At 40.6% G+C, this 16,682-nt stretch overlaps 1 protein-coding gene and 1 long non-coding RNA gene across 6 annotated transcripts; one reads left to right on the forward strand and one right to left on the reverse strand.

Annotated features, from left to right (window-relative positions):
- Positions 1 to 8,010: 8,010 nt before the first annotated feature.
- LOC145970573 (uncharacterized) lies at positions 8,011 to 12,648 on the reverse strand. Its single transcript, XM_083097439.1, has one exon. The coding sequence runs from the start codon at positions 11,605 to 11,607 to the stop codon at positions 8,104 to 8,106; it is 3,504 nt and encodes a 1,167-aa protein (XP_082953565.1). The 5' UTR covers positions 11,608 to 12,648; the 3' UTR covers positions 8,011 to 8,103.
- A 650-nt stretch (positions 12,649 to 13,298) lies between these two features.
- LOC145970715 (uncharacterized) lies at positions 13,299 to 16,235 on the forward strand. 5 transcript variants are annotated; one of them, XR_014438571.1, is made up of 9 exons: positions 13,299 to 13,590; positions 13,714 to 14,066; positions 14,163 to 14,286; positions 14,417 to 14,578; positions 14,682 to 14,853; positions 14,924 to 14,991; positions 15,105 to 15,436; positions 15,540 to 15,711; positions 15,782 to 16,235. It is a non-coding gene; the product is annotated as an uncharacterized LOC145970715 (long non-coding RNA). The 5 variants fall into 5 exon arrangements; XR_014438569.1 differs by having other exon boundaries at positions 13,714 to 13,809; positions 13,959 to 14,066; positions 14,924 to 15,436; XR_014438568.1 differs by having other exon boundaries at positions 14,163 to 14,313; positions 14,924 to 15,436.
- The last annotated feature ends 447 nt before the right edge of the window (positions 16,236 to 16,682 follow it).

The raw sequence follows: 16,682 nt of genomic DNA on the forward strand, positions 1-16,682 counted from the left end.
AATTTCATGCATATATATGTTCATATACTCATAATTCACTTGATATATGCAAGTTATGTAAAGTATCTCAATCTACGTTTTGCTTTATAATCAAGAAGTGATATAACTAACATTCCACTACGCTTTGCTTATAATTGTATACCGCAAAAAGTTTTGCTATCAAAATTAACTGTCACTAATGTATTATTAATGATCATTATAATCAATACACACACTTTCATACATATGCAGAGTAGTTTATATTTACATACACCTAGACTCATTATATATGCAATTTATATAATGTACATGATGTCCATGCTTTGATTTATATATGATTATAGAATTATCTCATAATTCTTAGTCTATTATTGTCAAGCTTAGACTTTATATTATATACCAACGACCATTATGCATATATTCCTAAAAAATTTTATAAGTATACGTACTAAACACTCAAATTAATAAAATAGATTTATCAGTGTACGTTCACTATAGTCTACTGTTATCATAAGCTTCCATTTACACTTCGCACTATCCTTATGTACAGAAAATGTTCTTAACATAATTTGACATGACACCTCTTCAAATAATAATAAGAGACATCAATGTAACAGAGTCTTTGCAGTTCTGTGGCCTAATAACATTGAGAGATGCTGTTCACGATGGTGAAAGCATATATAAACTATATGCCATCCAACAACAACAAACTCACAGCCACAGCCAGACTATACACCATAATTATAACACATTAATTTATAATATAATATAATATATTCTGTGCCCGATTAATGGCGTAAGGGAAACATCACTCATAACCATTTAATGAATAAATGCATGAGATGATCCCTGTTGAGATAAATTTAACTCGCCAAACTCAGTACAATTCACAATAATGTATCTCGCGAATAATCAATTAGTAGCATTTATGTATAGTCTATAATGAATAGTAATCAATATTAACTAATGTTAAACTTTAAGTAGATCAACACTATGTATCGAATTACAAAATTATATTAATTACTCCGCCTTATTAAAGAGGGATAATACTAAAATATATAACACAATGCAAGTTTATTCCACGCATCCATATGCCACAACAACTGACAATGTTAATAATAATAGGCATAGGATTATAATTATAACCACTATAATAGAGTCAATAAAGTTATAGGAGCATAATTAACTCCGCTCGTAAATGAAATATAAGATAACTAATCCAAATCAACAATCCGCCTTATGATTATTTCCTCAGCAGAGTTAAATAATGAATTGTCAGAATTGTTAATTTCGAGAGTACATACAGTACACTAAAGTACAGAACACTGATAGACAATATTGCCAACCTTTTGTTGAACACGCGCGCACTGCGCCGTCAGCGAAAGTAAGGGTCTGCGCACAGCGTCACAGTCTACGTCACGACGATCAAGGTGTACCACCCTAAGGTTGAGCACGCGCGCGTTGCGCACAACAAACCAAAATGGTTTGTGCGCAGCCATGCAATCTTCTGCACTCAGGAGGAAAAATCCTTAATAATTATTAAAATATTCAATAAGCCACTGCGTAATAATGTCTGACACATAAAACAATCTATACAGAGCCATACGACACAATCTTAGAGTTTAAATTAGTTTATAAATGTCTCACTCAATCTACACTGCCTCAATCAACTCCTACCTAGGAGTGAGAGAGAAGGAGAACACCACATGTTAACTCGCGAAAATTAACAATTATAGAGTATTTACAAGGTTGACAGTCACAAGGACTGTACAATTAACCATAATTAACACTCACAAGCAGTCATTGGCATATTTAAAGTATGGATTTCACTTAAATCGTCTTCGTAATAAGCGACACATGACACGTGGCAAATTTCTCAAGGAAGGATGGAGCGGCAACACCTTTCAATGTTAATAATTATTATTAACAGCCTCCCCGAGAGGTGCCCACACAATATACTCTGCACTAAACTCCACTTTTCTTATACATATGTCTAAACGACTCAGTATGGCTTGAAACGCCGAAAATACTCGTTTTCAAAAACTCCCCCACTAAACAGACATTTAGCAGGAGATAGTTTCTGGCCGACAACCTAACCTAACCTAACCTAACCTAACCTAACCTAACCTTTTTTTTTTTTTTTTTTTTTAACGTGGAGAAATGCGTTACGCATCCCCCGGGGCTGGGTTTTCCCCGGGGGTATGTGGGACTCTCCCTATTTAACGGGCCTACCCACTAAAACTCCACGGTGGCCATCTCGGTGCTTAATTGAGGGGTCCGGGGATGTGCCGAAGGCATTTCTTCCCGACCAACCCCTCGCACCCGGCCCTGCCCAAGGTTGTCTGGGCGGGCCTCCATCTCGTCCCGGTATGTAGCACCGGGAACAAATTCTCTGGGCGGGTGTGGCGGCCACCACCACCCCGCCCCGCGGGAGAGCAACGGACCCCCGTCCGCTATGCTGCTCACCCGCCACCGTTCTCGCTCCCCAGGTGTTGGCGGGGAGGGAACTACTCCGAGCCCTAAGGCTCTCGTGACTCGGGTACCTCGGGAGCGTCAAAGCCCGTGCCACGAAGGTAACCGTGGCCCCTGAGGCGTGCCGCCAATTTGGCGGCTAAGTTGGAGGCGAGGGGGAGGGTTCGACTCCCCCGTGTTCACTGCCTCCGGTCGAATGAGAGGGGGGGGCAGGATGTAATGTGGGAGCAGGCGATGCCTTATCTCCCCCACCCGTACCCCCCCTTGTCTGTCATCCGACCCCTGCTCTGGCCCGTTTTGGCTTTCCCGTTATATTCCGGGAAGAGCCTCCGCCGGCCTCGGAAGGGAGCTTCTCCCCTCCGCTCTCTCCTCTGCTGACCACATTCCCGACTGAGGAGCATAATCTCCCTTCGCCGAGAATGTGGTCCACCTCCTCCACCCCCATGTCCTTACATAGGGGACACCTCGGGTGCATCCTACACCCCATCATTTTATGTCCAGGGGATCCGCACTTATAACAAAGGCGGCCCCTGGATATCGCCGACGTACAGCCGGCTCCTACATGTCCGAGTAGGAGACATCTGTAGCACCTGGGTAACCAGGTGCCTCCTACTCGGGTCCAAGCGCGCGTTGCCGCGCCTTTCCTCCTACTTAGAGGAGCAGCCTCGTCTTGAGGACCTGCCCCATCCTTCTCTCCCTTAGGAGGGGAGGGCATGGGATGTTCGCCCTCATTTTCCCTCCTCCTCTTCCTTCTCGTTTTTTGAGGCTGCGCTGATCCGCCGTTTTTAACCACGGCGGACCAGGAGCCCTCCACTCTCTCCCCCGTTGACATTGGGGGTAGGGTGGGACAGTGCCGCGGGAGTATGTCCTCCACTGCACGTCGCACTTCCCCCCTAATCATGTCACCGATTCTCTCCCAGGTGATCGGGAGAGGAATCGGGACTTCCTCCTCGGCAATCTCCATTGCCATGGGGTCTAATGACCCCGAGTCTTCCACCTCTGCGGATGCCGGGGTTTGCGATGAAACCTCGCCTCGCTCACCCCCATCCGTTTGCGTGCCCACCTCGCAGAGGTTCGGGGAGGACAAAGCCTCCCGGGCCTCCTTACAAGCCGCAGATTTTAGGGCTTCCGACGCAGCCTCAACATAGGGCCTGATCGCGTGAATGGCCCCGTCACAGGCTCCTTCAAATTTGGTGATCACCTTCTCCACCTTTGAGACAAATTCACCATAGTACCTAACCTAACCTAACCTAACCTAACCTAACCTAACCTAACCTAACCTAACCTTTTTTTTTTTTTTTTTTTTTTTTTTTTTTTTTTGCGGAGGAGGGGAAAATGCATTATGCATACTCAACCACCCGTGTGGCTGAGTTATGCGGGACTCGCACCCGCTAAAAACCCCTCCTCTATCGCGAACACCGCGGACCTAACCCGCCACCCCCTGGGGAACTGCTGGCGCATGACGTCCCAGAGGATGACAATCCTAATTAACATCCTCCGTAATCCCGCTGTAGTTATTATTGCTCTCCCTCGCCCCCCCTGGGGACGGAAATGGAAATAATTAAAAATAATTAAAAGTTAAGCACATATGAATAATAAAAGATATATATGTATACTAGCCTAGTTAGTTAGAGTTATGTAATGATGTAATTACTTATATATATATACCCCCCTTTTATAATAATAATCAATCAATAATCAATCAATCAACCAATTACCCTTCCCCTTTACCCCTTCCCCTTCCCCCTTGCCCCCCTCCCTCCCCTTCCCCCCCCTTCCCCCCTCCCCCTCCCCCTCCCCCCTCCCCCCCCCCCTTTTTTTTTTTTTTTTTTTTTTTTTTTTTTTTTTTTTTTTTTTTTTTTTTTTTTTTTTTTTTTTTCCTCCTGCAGCATGCATTTGCAGAACAAATCCAGCCCAGACGAAACATAAAAAGAAAGAAAAATAGGACAAAATAATTAGAATAATTAATTAATTAATAAGTACTGATAACGGTGGGACAAGCTCCAATGAATCTCGTTACATTTAATAACGCCATGGAGCCCGCTCAACTACCAAAGGGGGGGCGAGAGAGAGCATTTGGTACCGAATCGACCAACGTAATAAAACGCCGCGCGTGTAAGCGGACACATAAATTATAACGAGTTATAATATTTACTAAGTGACCATACAAACACAAGCACAGCACATCCCGGAACGTGAGCCCATGGCAGCAGCCAATTGGACCCTAAACCAAAACACATCGCGGGCAGATCCCCGGCACTCTTTCCCGTACGCATATTAGATTATAGGAATGGGACAAGGATAGCATGATAACAGGATATTAAGGTAATAAAATGTGTGATTTGTTTATGATTAGTGTAATGCATGAAATGAATGAATGAACGAAAAAAGTGCATGCATGAGTGAAGGTGAAAGTAGGTGAAAGTAAGTGAATGAATGAGTGAATAAATGAATGTAAATAAATAATGCGTGAGTGTGTAAATCCAAATAATGAATAGATACATATGTGTCGTACGTGGCACATGTCAGCGTTACAACTCTCTGACACGTCATCCCGGACTGGAGGAAAGAGGGGAAGGGTGAGGAGAATTCCTCACCATTTCTCGACGCCTTTCCTCCTCCTCTTTTTTGCGCATGACATCTTCCGCAAACGCTGAGAAGGCTGTCCACGCTTCTTTCCCGACGATTATAGCGTCGACTATCTCACCAAGACTGAAGTCTGCGTTAAGTCCAAGCTTCTCCCTCAATCGCTCTCTTTGTATGTTCCACATGCTGCAAAACTTGAGTGTGTGCGTTGCATCATCCTCTCCGTCGTCACAAAAATCGCAAGCCGCCGAATCTCTTTTTCCAATACGCCAAAGAAATCTGCTAAAGCATCCATGCCCAGTCATTATCTGGGTTATGTGGAAAGACATACTCCCACTATCGTGCGCTAACCAGGCATCCATCTGAGGTACGATCGCCAGCTTTGTGTACTCCCCAGGCGTGTTTGGCCTTTCCAGCTGGGCACGCCACAGGTCACACAATCTGAAGAATTCCTCTTCTTTGATCATATTTTTAGCTCTGACCGTATATTCTCCTCGATCCTTATATTCCTTACAGCGTTCATATATGCGTTTTCGCGTAGGAGCTAACAAACGCAATGGAGGCATTCTGGCAAGTAATAATGCCGCGTTGCTAGATACGGTCCTATATGCCGATATAACTCGTTGTGCAACAGAACGTTCAAGCCTTCTCAACGCAAACCGTGCACGACTCGTCAGAAGTACATCTCCCCAGAACGGGGCACCGTACAAAATTACCGAGTATACTACGTTCGCGAAAAGTCTCCTACGCCTTTCGTCGGGACCTCTTAAATTAGGCATTAGCCTATTTAGTGCTCTGACAACTCCATCTGCTTTATTCTCAGCGTATCTGAGATGCTCTTTAAAAGCCCAATTCGAGTCTATCATTATGCCTAAGTACTTTATACTCGCTGCAAACTTAATTGAGACATTATTTACCACAATGGAATCGGAAATCATATTTAATTTATTCGCGCGGAAAACAATGGCCTCTGTTTTTTCCATGGCTACAGATAATCCTAACCTATTAATATGGTTAACTACGCGAGTTAAAAATACACTAGCTCTCAACAGTGTTTGCTCTACATCTTTTCCATCGATTATAACAAGAGTATCGTCCGCATAACAAATAATTTCGCAGAACTCCTCGTCATCCGCAATTCTCAACACACTGTCAAACGCGATATTCCAGAGCACAGGGCCCAACACAGAGCCCTGAGGAACACCAGCCTCCATAGGCCTAACATGTTGACGACCATCATTACCGACGTAGCAGATATTTCTATCCGCCAAGTAAGAATCTAGAATCCTCTGCAAATACACGGGATAGCCTCTGTGCCTCAGGGCCCTGCGTATCCTAGACCATGGGATGCTATTGAAGGCATTGCGTATGTCCAGGCTTACAACAATCGCAAGGCCACCCCCACTCATTACTTGTGCGGTAATGTCCTTAAGTGTCTTCAATGCGTCGCACGTGGATCTAAACTTGCGAAATCCAAACTGATTTGGTGCTAAGCTCGACTCCGGATTATTTTCCTGCCACTCGTAGATGCGCTCAGCCAAAATTCGCTCAAAGGCCTTTCCGATTTCATCCAGAAGACAGATCGGCCTAACCTTTGGGACTCTAGGTTCACTGGTACCTGATTTATTGGCTTTAGGGATTAACACAAGTCCGGCCATTTTCCATCTCTTCGGAAACACACCATCTATCAGACACCTATCATAAATGTGTCTCATTCTCTCGAGAATTTCATGTGTGACCAGCTTCCAGGTGACGGCCTTAAATCCATCTGGTCCAGGGGCCTTTGATGACGGTACTGTTCTCTTCTTAACGACCCTTGCAACCTCAGCAGGTGAGACAGACCAATCTTCGCACCACTCAAAATCTCTCCTATCTGCGAGCATTTCCCTTCCGACACACTTAGGGAACAGGGAATCCAGCAGTTCCGAGAGAATTTCAGGCTCCAAAATTTCAGTTAAAGTCGACGTCGCCGACTTCAGTTTCCTAAGGACTAACTTATACGGAAGTCCCCAAGGATCCTCTTCTATAGTATTAATCAGCTCTTGCCATGCTGATGACTTGGCATTATTAATCTCGTTGCGCAATTTCTTCCTCGTGGACTTGTATATCTCTCCCAATTCTTGCACCTGATTCTCCGGGCGCCTTCTTCTCTTTGCTCTCTGCCACGTTCTTCGAGCTCGAATGCAATCATGGCGTAGAGAGGCCGCATTTGCATTCCACCAGTATGCCTGGCGCTTCGGCTTCTTAGGGCCTACTCTCGGGGCAGCAGCATCACAGGCTTCCTCCATAATTTTATCCAGCCATGACATCATTCCTTCTAAATTGAACTGTTGCTCCTCAATGGTATCTCTTTCGTGCCAATAAAGTGTGGCCAAGAAATGATCCGTGCTAAATCTCCTGAGATTCCATCTTCTCGTCTTATTTCTAGAAAGAGGAGGAACCTGTCGAGCTGTTTCCACAGAAAAGGATATATAACAATGATCCGAGAGTGTTTCCGTGTCATCCATCACATGCCACTTTCTTATGAACGGTATTAAGTCCGGAGACGACCAGGTCAAATCAACAATAGAGGATCCCTGAGGCCTAACGCAAGTAGGGATATTGCCTTCATTTACTATTCGGACATCCCTTTCTGCTGCCCAACTGGACAGCAGAAAACCCCTAGCATCGGTCATGCCGGATCCCCAAAGACGAGACTTAGCATTAAAGTCGCCACATAAAATAACTTTATCGAGTCGACTTGCTAACGTAGCAGAGAGCTCATCTAAAAGAGCATTATACTCTCGAAGTCCTACGTTCGGAGAAATATAAAGCGACACCACTAAGTATGGTCCACAGTTAACTGCGACATATTTGTCGCCTTTGTGAGCCAGTGTGCATCTTAACTTAATGAGATTTGAATCTACAAAAACTGCAGCACCACGATCTAAGCTCGAAAACCAATTCGGAGCATCTGGAACATTATTAGGCTCCGAAATTGCAAGCAAACCAACTCTCAGCTCTTTTGCCTGCTGTAGTAATAGATCTAACGCTGGCCTACTTCTATTTATATTGGCTTGTATAACATTAATTTTGATCATTTACTACTTCCATACTTCCGGTCCCCCGATCCGGATCCATCTGCTGGGCAGGAGTCATCTTACGAGGAGTCCTATAAAATATCCTAGTACCATGCTTTGACCTATCGACCGTGCATTGTATCGATCCCAATCGGTGATTTGCATCTTTTCCGTCGTCAGCACAGACCATACACTTAGCAGACAAGCTGCATGTTCCAACCTTATGATCCGATCCACCGCAATTAAAACAGGATCCACTATGGTCGAAGTTAGAAGTACATGAATTTTTTAAATGACCATAACGCCAACACTTAAAACACTGGGTTGGTCTGGATTCTAACAGATTCACTCTGACGAGCGTCCAACCCAGTCTAATTTTCTTATAATTGGCCGTTTTTATGGCCGCATTGAGAGGGCACCGGATCCATACAGTAAACAAACCGTTGTTCATGGGCCTTATAGATCCAACCCGAACTTCCGTTTCAGTGCACTCTCCGTGTTTAACGATAGCACGCAGCACTTCTTCCGCCGTAACCGACTCGTCCAGACCGACGAGTCTGATTTCTCCTTTGGTAACAGGTCTAGTTACTCTCGCTGTATCCTGCAGTACAACTTGAAGCTGTTCCGCTAATGCATTAGCCTTACCTGAACCATCCGGGCCTAAAACCTCAACTATCAAGCCGCCATTAGCCGCCTTCCTAACCCTGCTACTTTCTATTCTTAAATCGTCTAATGAAATTTTAGCTCGAGCCTGCTTCAGCGCGTCGGCGTATGAAAAATCTTTGCTTTTACCAACAATCATAACTGCTGCAGTTCTAGAAGGTTTTCGAGTCGGAGCAGCTCTTTTAATATTCCGCTTTTCAATGGCTGGGTCTTCATTTCCAGGATACACCTCTTTTCGCGGCGTCTGATAGCCACGATATTCTCGCCTCGTCTGTCCAGGTCTTTCATATCCTTTTCTCTTCCTTGTGTCCATCCTTTTCCAGCTCCTGTTATCCTCTGATCCGGTAAATCCTATACTTCCATCTCTGTTCAACTCCTCTGTCATATCCCTATTCAGTTCCCCGAATTTTCTTTCAGGATGAGCTGCAGATCTGGGAGGAGCGAGCTGCACATTGGTCAGGACTCTTGGCTTCGCCCTGGGCGTTCGCTGTGGAAGAGGTTTTTCCTCTCTGGCTTTAGAGTTATTACTATTATCGCTATAATCCTTCTTCCTCTTAATTTCAACTTTCTTCTTAACTAAATCTTTGATCTGTCTTTGTATATCTTTTAATTCTTCACTCCTTCTATCCTGTCCTTTTTCTTTGTCATTTCTGTCTTTTCTCAATGCATCCTCTGACCTAAAGTCAGAGAGCACTTCTGAGTCACCAGCATAAACATCATCCTTATTTATATCCATCTTTATGTCATTTTCATTAGTATTTCTTCCGCCGATATTCTCTTTCCTAGTAAGATCACCTTCTTCTTCTATGTTACCAGGAACACTTTCTTCGAACTCTTTACCTTCAGCCGCAGCGATCGCTCTCCTCATTTTCCATTCTGCGATCCTCTGGCTGTTTCTAGCCTTGTTTCTGTCCACTTCCATCTCATCAAATTTATCTTTGAATTCTTCCAATTCCTTCTTTAGCTCATTCATCATGACTCTCATCTCATCCATCTCCTTTTTTCTGAGAATTTCCTCGAGTTTTAACTTCTCGATCTCGTCCTTGAGTGCTTTATTGTCTATTTTAAGTTTGGCAGGATCTCCTGTTGATGCTACTTTGAAAATCAATGTGTTAATAACATCTGTAGCTTTCTGCAAATTGCTGCGCATTTTGCCGCTGATGCCTCCTTGAATATTTCGGCTTTTAGCACGCATACGGTCTACATCTTTTAAATAGTCGATGCCAAGGGCTCCAACCGATGTAACGTCCATCCTGCGTAACTCATCTGGGGCAAACTCTCCGAGATTATCCTCCTCTTCAGAAGAGACAGTTAAATGCTCTTTCTTACCTTTGGGAGTCCCTCTCTTATCTGCGCTTTTCCTCTTGTCCTTTTCTCTCTTCTCCTTCTTTTCCTTATCTTTAACGCCAACATTCCTGTCTGAATCAGACATCGAGTCAATCGATATTACCTCATCTGTAAGTTCGAGAGATGTGTCTGTTCCTATTCTGGCTTTCTTCTTCCTATCCTTTCTTTTTCTAAGCATAACTTTGTTTGTTTCTTCTTTCGTAACGTCTAACTCCTGTTCACCTTCACTGAATGCAGGGACTCCTGGAGAAAGACGTGCTTTTCTTTTTGCTCTTGGTGTCTGAAGAGTCTCCATTTGAGTCTCCTCTTCCGCTCTCACATTCATCTCAGATGGACATTCTATGAATGTGATTGGTAATGATAGCGGATCCTCACTATCCTTATTCCTATCATACGTCTCGTCGACGGTAACCATATCATCCTCCCCGCCCATCGACAAACGGAGAGTGGGCCCTTTGCAGGATGAAGACGTGCCTGCCCCAGGGACCGTAGGGCTTGCACGCCTGTCGCTGAGGCTCCGTAACCTCTGCGGCACTAACAACGATTCTGTATCTTTGTCCATCATATTTGTATGTATTTGGTTTGTTATTCGGGGTATCCTTCCCCTAGGACGGCTGGCTTCACTACGCCTGTGAGCCCGTCCTGCCCAGTAATCGTTGTCCTGTAGCTCGCCAAGGTCGTCTATTATGTGTCCAGTCTCGTCAGATTTTCTCCTATGTGTTTTATCCAGATCCACCACTGTCGCTGTCCTCATAATGATCTCCTTCATTAAAAATGCTACTGCATCCTCTCTCTGGGAAATCTCCGCGGCTAGGATTTCATCTGTATGAACCTCTTCCATCCGTAAACTAGAGGCTACCGTTGAGATTGAACCTTCCAGGATGGACAGCGCGGAGATCCCTTCGTCACTCTCCGCACGATCACCACGAATCACACTAGGTGAACGAACAATAGAGAAGGAGAGCCTAGATGTTGATGCCTCTCTTTCTAGGAAGTCCAAAGGGTCCTGGGTATTCTTGAAGATTCCCCAGGCATCATCATTCATTCTCAGAACCGGAGACTCACGACCGGATGGAAGGAGAAGTCTAAGGGCTTTGATTTCCGCGTCAAGATCTCGCATGCGACTGCCCTGGCATTCGATGCGGTCCAAAAGGTAATCGCGGGCTAACTCCATCCTAACAGCCATCAAATATAATTCTCTTGTACGCTCTGATATTGTCTCGATCACGTACTGTGTCCTTCTGGATGCCTGCAAGGATAACTCCTCCAACGAAGACAACGCAGTCCTGGCATCCTCAAAAATCCTAGTGGATGATAGATTACACAGGAATAACTTGTTTGCGATCTTATTGTCCAAACTCTTCCTAACAAAACTTATTTTCTTAGGCCCATCGCATGATGACGACGCGGCGGGGTCAGGGACCACAACCCCCCTCGCGCCGAACCCTGGGGTATCCGAGGTCCCCTGCGCTCGTAAGTTCCTTACTTGTATCTTATCCATTCATACTAAATTAAGTTGACCGGGAATATTGGGCTCGGTCTGCCCAATGAAAATGGGCCGCAGTTAATAAGGCCACTAATCTACTTTTGTATTCGCTCTCACTTACTTTATCGCGTAACTTTAATTATTTATTCTAGTCATTTTAAAGAACTTAAAGTACAATGATAGCACTTCTCGCAGCAACTTATATAACATTATCGACGAAATTTATAATTAAGCCGCCTCAACAATCAACTTCATTCTCATTCTCAAACAATTATACTTTCATCTTAAAGAATGAATTTACACCCTCAATATGACTTTATTCATATTAATAATTACCAGTTTCTCCCCGTATGGAAACTACTATAATTTTCGAATGTTCAAAATATCCTGATAATTTCTGGACATACTTTCGTCTTAGGTGTTAAATTCACATTAGCGGCATACAATTATTCATAATAAAGATGCCAGTCTCTTCCAAGACTGAAGTTACTATAATTTCCGAATACTTATGATATCCGGACAACTTCCGAACATATTGTCATTTTAGAACAAAATTCACCTTTCTGTATGCAATTAGTAATATTAAGAAGTACCAATCTCTTCCAGAAAAAGAATTACTATAATTTCCAATTACATAGAATATCCGAGTAATACGCAAGAGTAACGGATCTATTGCGTTGAAATGACAGAGGAGGATCTCTAAATACATCTACATATAATGCGCATTCATTATTGACCTCAATTATTTACTGCGCAACACTAAACAATTTTAACCCTCTGGTAGGGTGGGGGGGATCAACGAGATGTAATCCCACCCAACGCGCATCCCCTACAACGCACGCAAGTCTACTGCGCATCAATTAAAAATTGCACCACTGCTCATCAGATTCAGAATGCGCTCTGGTTGGTGAACACCACCGTGCACTCCTTACCTCGCTAACTGAGTTAATTTACCTTTCAGGATAGAAGTTACTATAAACTACAGATACTCAAGATATCCAGACAATTTCCGAACATACTATCGATTTAGGATCAATTCACATTTCCCATATGCAATTATTCATATTAGGAGATATCGATCTCTTCCAAAAGGAATTACTATACTTTTTCCCCGAATATTCAAAATATCCGGGTAATTTCCGAACATACCTCCATCTTGAAAGCCAAATTCACATTCTCAGTGTATAAATGTTTATTTCAAGAAGTACCAATCTCATTTAGAATAAGAGTTACTAAAATTTTTCAAGTACTTAAAATATCCGGATAATTTCCGAACATACCTTCATCCTGAAAGTCAAATTCACACCCTCAGTGTATGAATGTTCGTTTCAAGAAGTACCAGTCTCATTTAGAACAAAGTTACTATAGTCTTCGGATACTCAGCGTATCCGGATAATTTCCGAACATACTTTCATCTTAAGAGATGATTCACGCTATCAATATGCATTTATTCATATTACGAGATACTAGTCTCTTTCCAGATAGAAATTACTATAATTTTAGCATGCTCAGAATATCTAATGAATTTCCGAACATACTTTCATCTTAAGAGTCGAATACACTCTTTCGGTATATAATTATTCATATTAAGAAGCACAAACCTCTTTCAGGATAGGGATACTTCAATTTCAAAGTTTCCCGTCTATATTACTTACTGCCCATGACTATAGTCGCCAGTGAAAGGGCGCCTTACTGCTGCACCAGTTCATTAAAGTGCAACTCCTTGTCGTTCGCGTTGACAGGAGACAGTTCAGCGCCTGTCAAGCTTATTTATTAATAATTTCACTCGCAGTGACAGCCATAGGCTCAGTAATTAATGAATTTTTGTTATTTCAGATGCCCGTGCTATCTACAAGAGAGAAATATCATGTGCAGAGCCGGGCCTTCCACCTATTGCAGTAATAATTTTGTGTTGTTCAAGGAGTTAAGAACAACAACAACCGTCAATCCATGCTTAGTCAACATAAAAATTATACTCAACACACATAATTATACCAGGTTAGTCCACAAACGTGTTAGCATATATATAAATATACTCAATATATATGATAACCTTACTTCATTTTATTATATTTGTATTAAAGAAAATCAAGTCCGTATTATGTTATATTTTATTTCCAGATATATTTCCAAGGACAAAATAACCTATCTGTCAGATTGTGGTAAATGTCACATAGTATTTATGATATCTATGAGATAAATTATCATATATAGAGGGTAAGTACTACCACTTTCATCCTATTATATTTATAAACTAAACTAAGCCTTTATTCTACTATATCTGTTTCCAAGTAACTTCTGCTGTAACAAACAGCCAATCTGTCTAATTGTGGTGAAAAGTCACCCAACATCTATAATATTTATAGATTAAATAATCGTGTGTGGAAAGCGAGCAACGCTTGTTACAATAGTGTATAATTTAAGCTTATACTCGCTAGATGTATAACTACATCATAAATCACAGGCATATATAGGTATATATTTAAAAATATGTTTAATACCTATAATTACCTTACTTTCATTCTAATATATTTATAGACTAAGTTTATATTATGCCGTTTTATTTTCAGGCAATGTTTCCTGTAACAATAGTCTATCTATCAGATTGTGGTGAAATCACGCATCATCGTATATAAGAGCTATATTAACGCTTGTTTATATAGTATATATCATAAAGTTATGCCAGTTACATGTGTAATTAAATCAAAAAATCATATTCATGTATAAACATATATTTAAAATAAGCTTAATACAAATATTAGCCTTGCTTTCATTCTAATATATTTATAGACTAACTAAGTTTACACTGTTATTCTATTTTCAGGTAACATTTCCTATAACAGGTAGCCCATCTATCCAATTGTAGTGAAAGACAACATCAATAATTTCCGCGAGTTGAACTCCTATAACAAGCGGCACTAACGTTAATTTCTGCAATACATAACAGTTATACTAGCTCAATGTGTAATCAAATCACAAATCACAGGCATGTATAAACATATTTTCAAAATATGCTCAATACATATAGTAATCTTACTTTCATTCTATTATATATATAAACTAAGTTTATATTGTTACTCTGTTTTCAGGTAACATTTCCTACAACAAATAACGTATCTATCCGATTGTGATAAAGAAGTCACACATCATCAATATTTGGAATTAAACTATCCTATGTGAAAAGCGGTGCTAACGCCTGTTTCAACGATACATAACTTAAGGTTATACTAACTGAAAATGTAATTAAATCAAGAATCACAGGCATGTATAAACATATATTTAGGATGTATTTAATACATGTAGACACCTTACTTTCATTCTATTATTTCAGAAGCAAGTTACATCTATCAGTGTGGTGTAAGGTCACACAGCAACTTCATAATCCTGGATTAAACACGCGTAAAAGACAAGATATCACTCTATTTATGAATTTAAACTAAATCCATATTCTATTGCTTTATTCTATTGTATTTATAAATTGAAATAAGTACATTATACTATTCTATTTTCAGGTAATATTTCCAGGAGAGTTAATCCTATTAGAGTTTAGTGTAGAGTTACACGGCAGCTTTATGTTCCCAAATTAAATTTATATCAAGATATTGGCATTAGCCATTGCAAAATTATACACAATAGATGCATAATCACACTAAAGTGTATTATTAATATACGAATATACATATGCAGAAACACATTCAGTATTTATTCTATTATATTTGCTTAGTGAAAGACAACATCAATAATTTCCGCGATTTGAACTCCTATAACAAGCGGTACTAACGTTAATTTCTGCAATACATAATAGTTATACCAGCTAAATGTGTAATCAGATCACAAATCACAGGCATGTATAGACATATATTTAAAATATGCTCAATACATATAGTAATCTTACTTTCATTCTATTATATATATAAACTAAGTTTATATTGTTACTCTGTTTTCAGGTAACATTTCCTACAACAAATAACGTATCTATCCGATTGTGATAAAGAAGTCACACATCATCAATATTTTGAATTATACTATCCTATGTGAAAAGCGGTGCTAACGCTTGTTTCAACGATACATAACTTAAGGTTATACTAACTGAAAATGTAATTAAATCAAGAATCACAGGCATGTATAAACATATATTTAGAATGTATCTAATACATATAGTCACCTTACTTTCATTCTATTATTTCAGAGACAAATTACATCTATCAGTGTGGTGTAGGGTCACACAACAACTTCATAATCCTGGATTAAACACGTGTAAAAGATAAGATATCACTCTATTTATGAATTTAAACTAAATCCATATTCTATTGCTTTATTCTATTATATTTATAAATTGAAATAAGTACATTATACTATTCTATTTTCAGGTAATATTTCCAGGAGAGTTAATCTACCTATTAGAGTTTAATGTAGAGTTACACGACAGCTTATGTTTCCAAATTAAACTATCATGTATAGAAAGCAAACACTATCATTTATTCAACAATGTATTTATATTAAGCCTCTTATTGGCATCAGCCATTGCAAAATTATACACAATAAATGCATAATCACACTAAAGTGTATTATTAATATACGAATATACATGTGCAGAAACACATTCAGTATTTATTATATTCATTCCATTATATTTGCTTAATTAATGATACTCTAAACAGATTTAAATTAAATCTACGCCACATTAACTATCATAGTTATCTTCCTATAAGTTATATTATCAGTTACAATCAATATCACAGTAATAACAGTAATAATTGTTACTTCATTCAAACATTATTATTCATGTTCGCGTACAATTTCCAATATATATACGCAGAACTCCCCCACATATAAAATCATTTACAAGCAATATTAGTCTGAATAATGCATATCATCATCGGGCTTACATAAATGTTATTTCTAGTCCAGCCTTATCGCATGTTTGCCAATGCGTTTAACGCAACCAATCAATTTTTAATAACACGTTCATCAGGTCATGTCAAGTACATCCTATCCAGCACGCAGTTGTATCCTATGATATTACGCGCTATCAAATCTACGGAGTTGCTATTTCTATCTCAATTATCATCATGTACTTATTTGCTAAA

This window comes from Camponotus vicinus, unplaced genomic scaffold (genome assembly GCF_025532165.1).
Source record: "Camponotus vicinus isolate PSW18456_S1 unplaced genomic scaffold, iyCamVici1.0 SCAF_4, whole genome shotgun sequence".
Classification (NCBI taxonomy): domain Eukaryota; kingdom Metazoa; phylum Arthropoda; class Insecta; order Hymenoptera; family Formicidae; genus Camponotus; species Camponotus vicinus.

Coding starts and splice junctions, on each gene's coding strand:
- LOC145970573 (XM_083097439.1), bottom strand. CDS start 11,607: ATGGATAAGATACAAGTAAGGAACTTACGAGCGCAGGGGACCTCGGAT.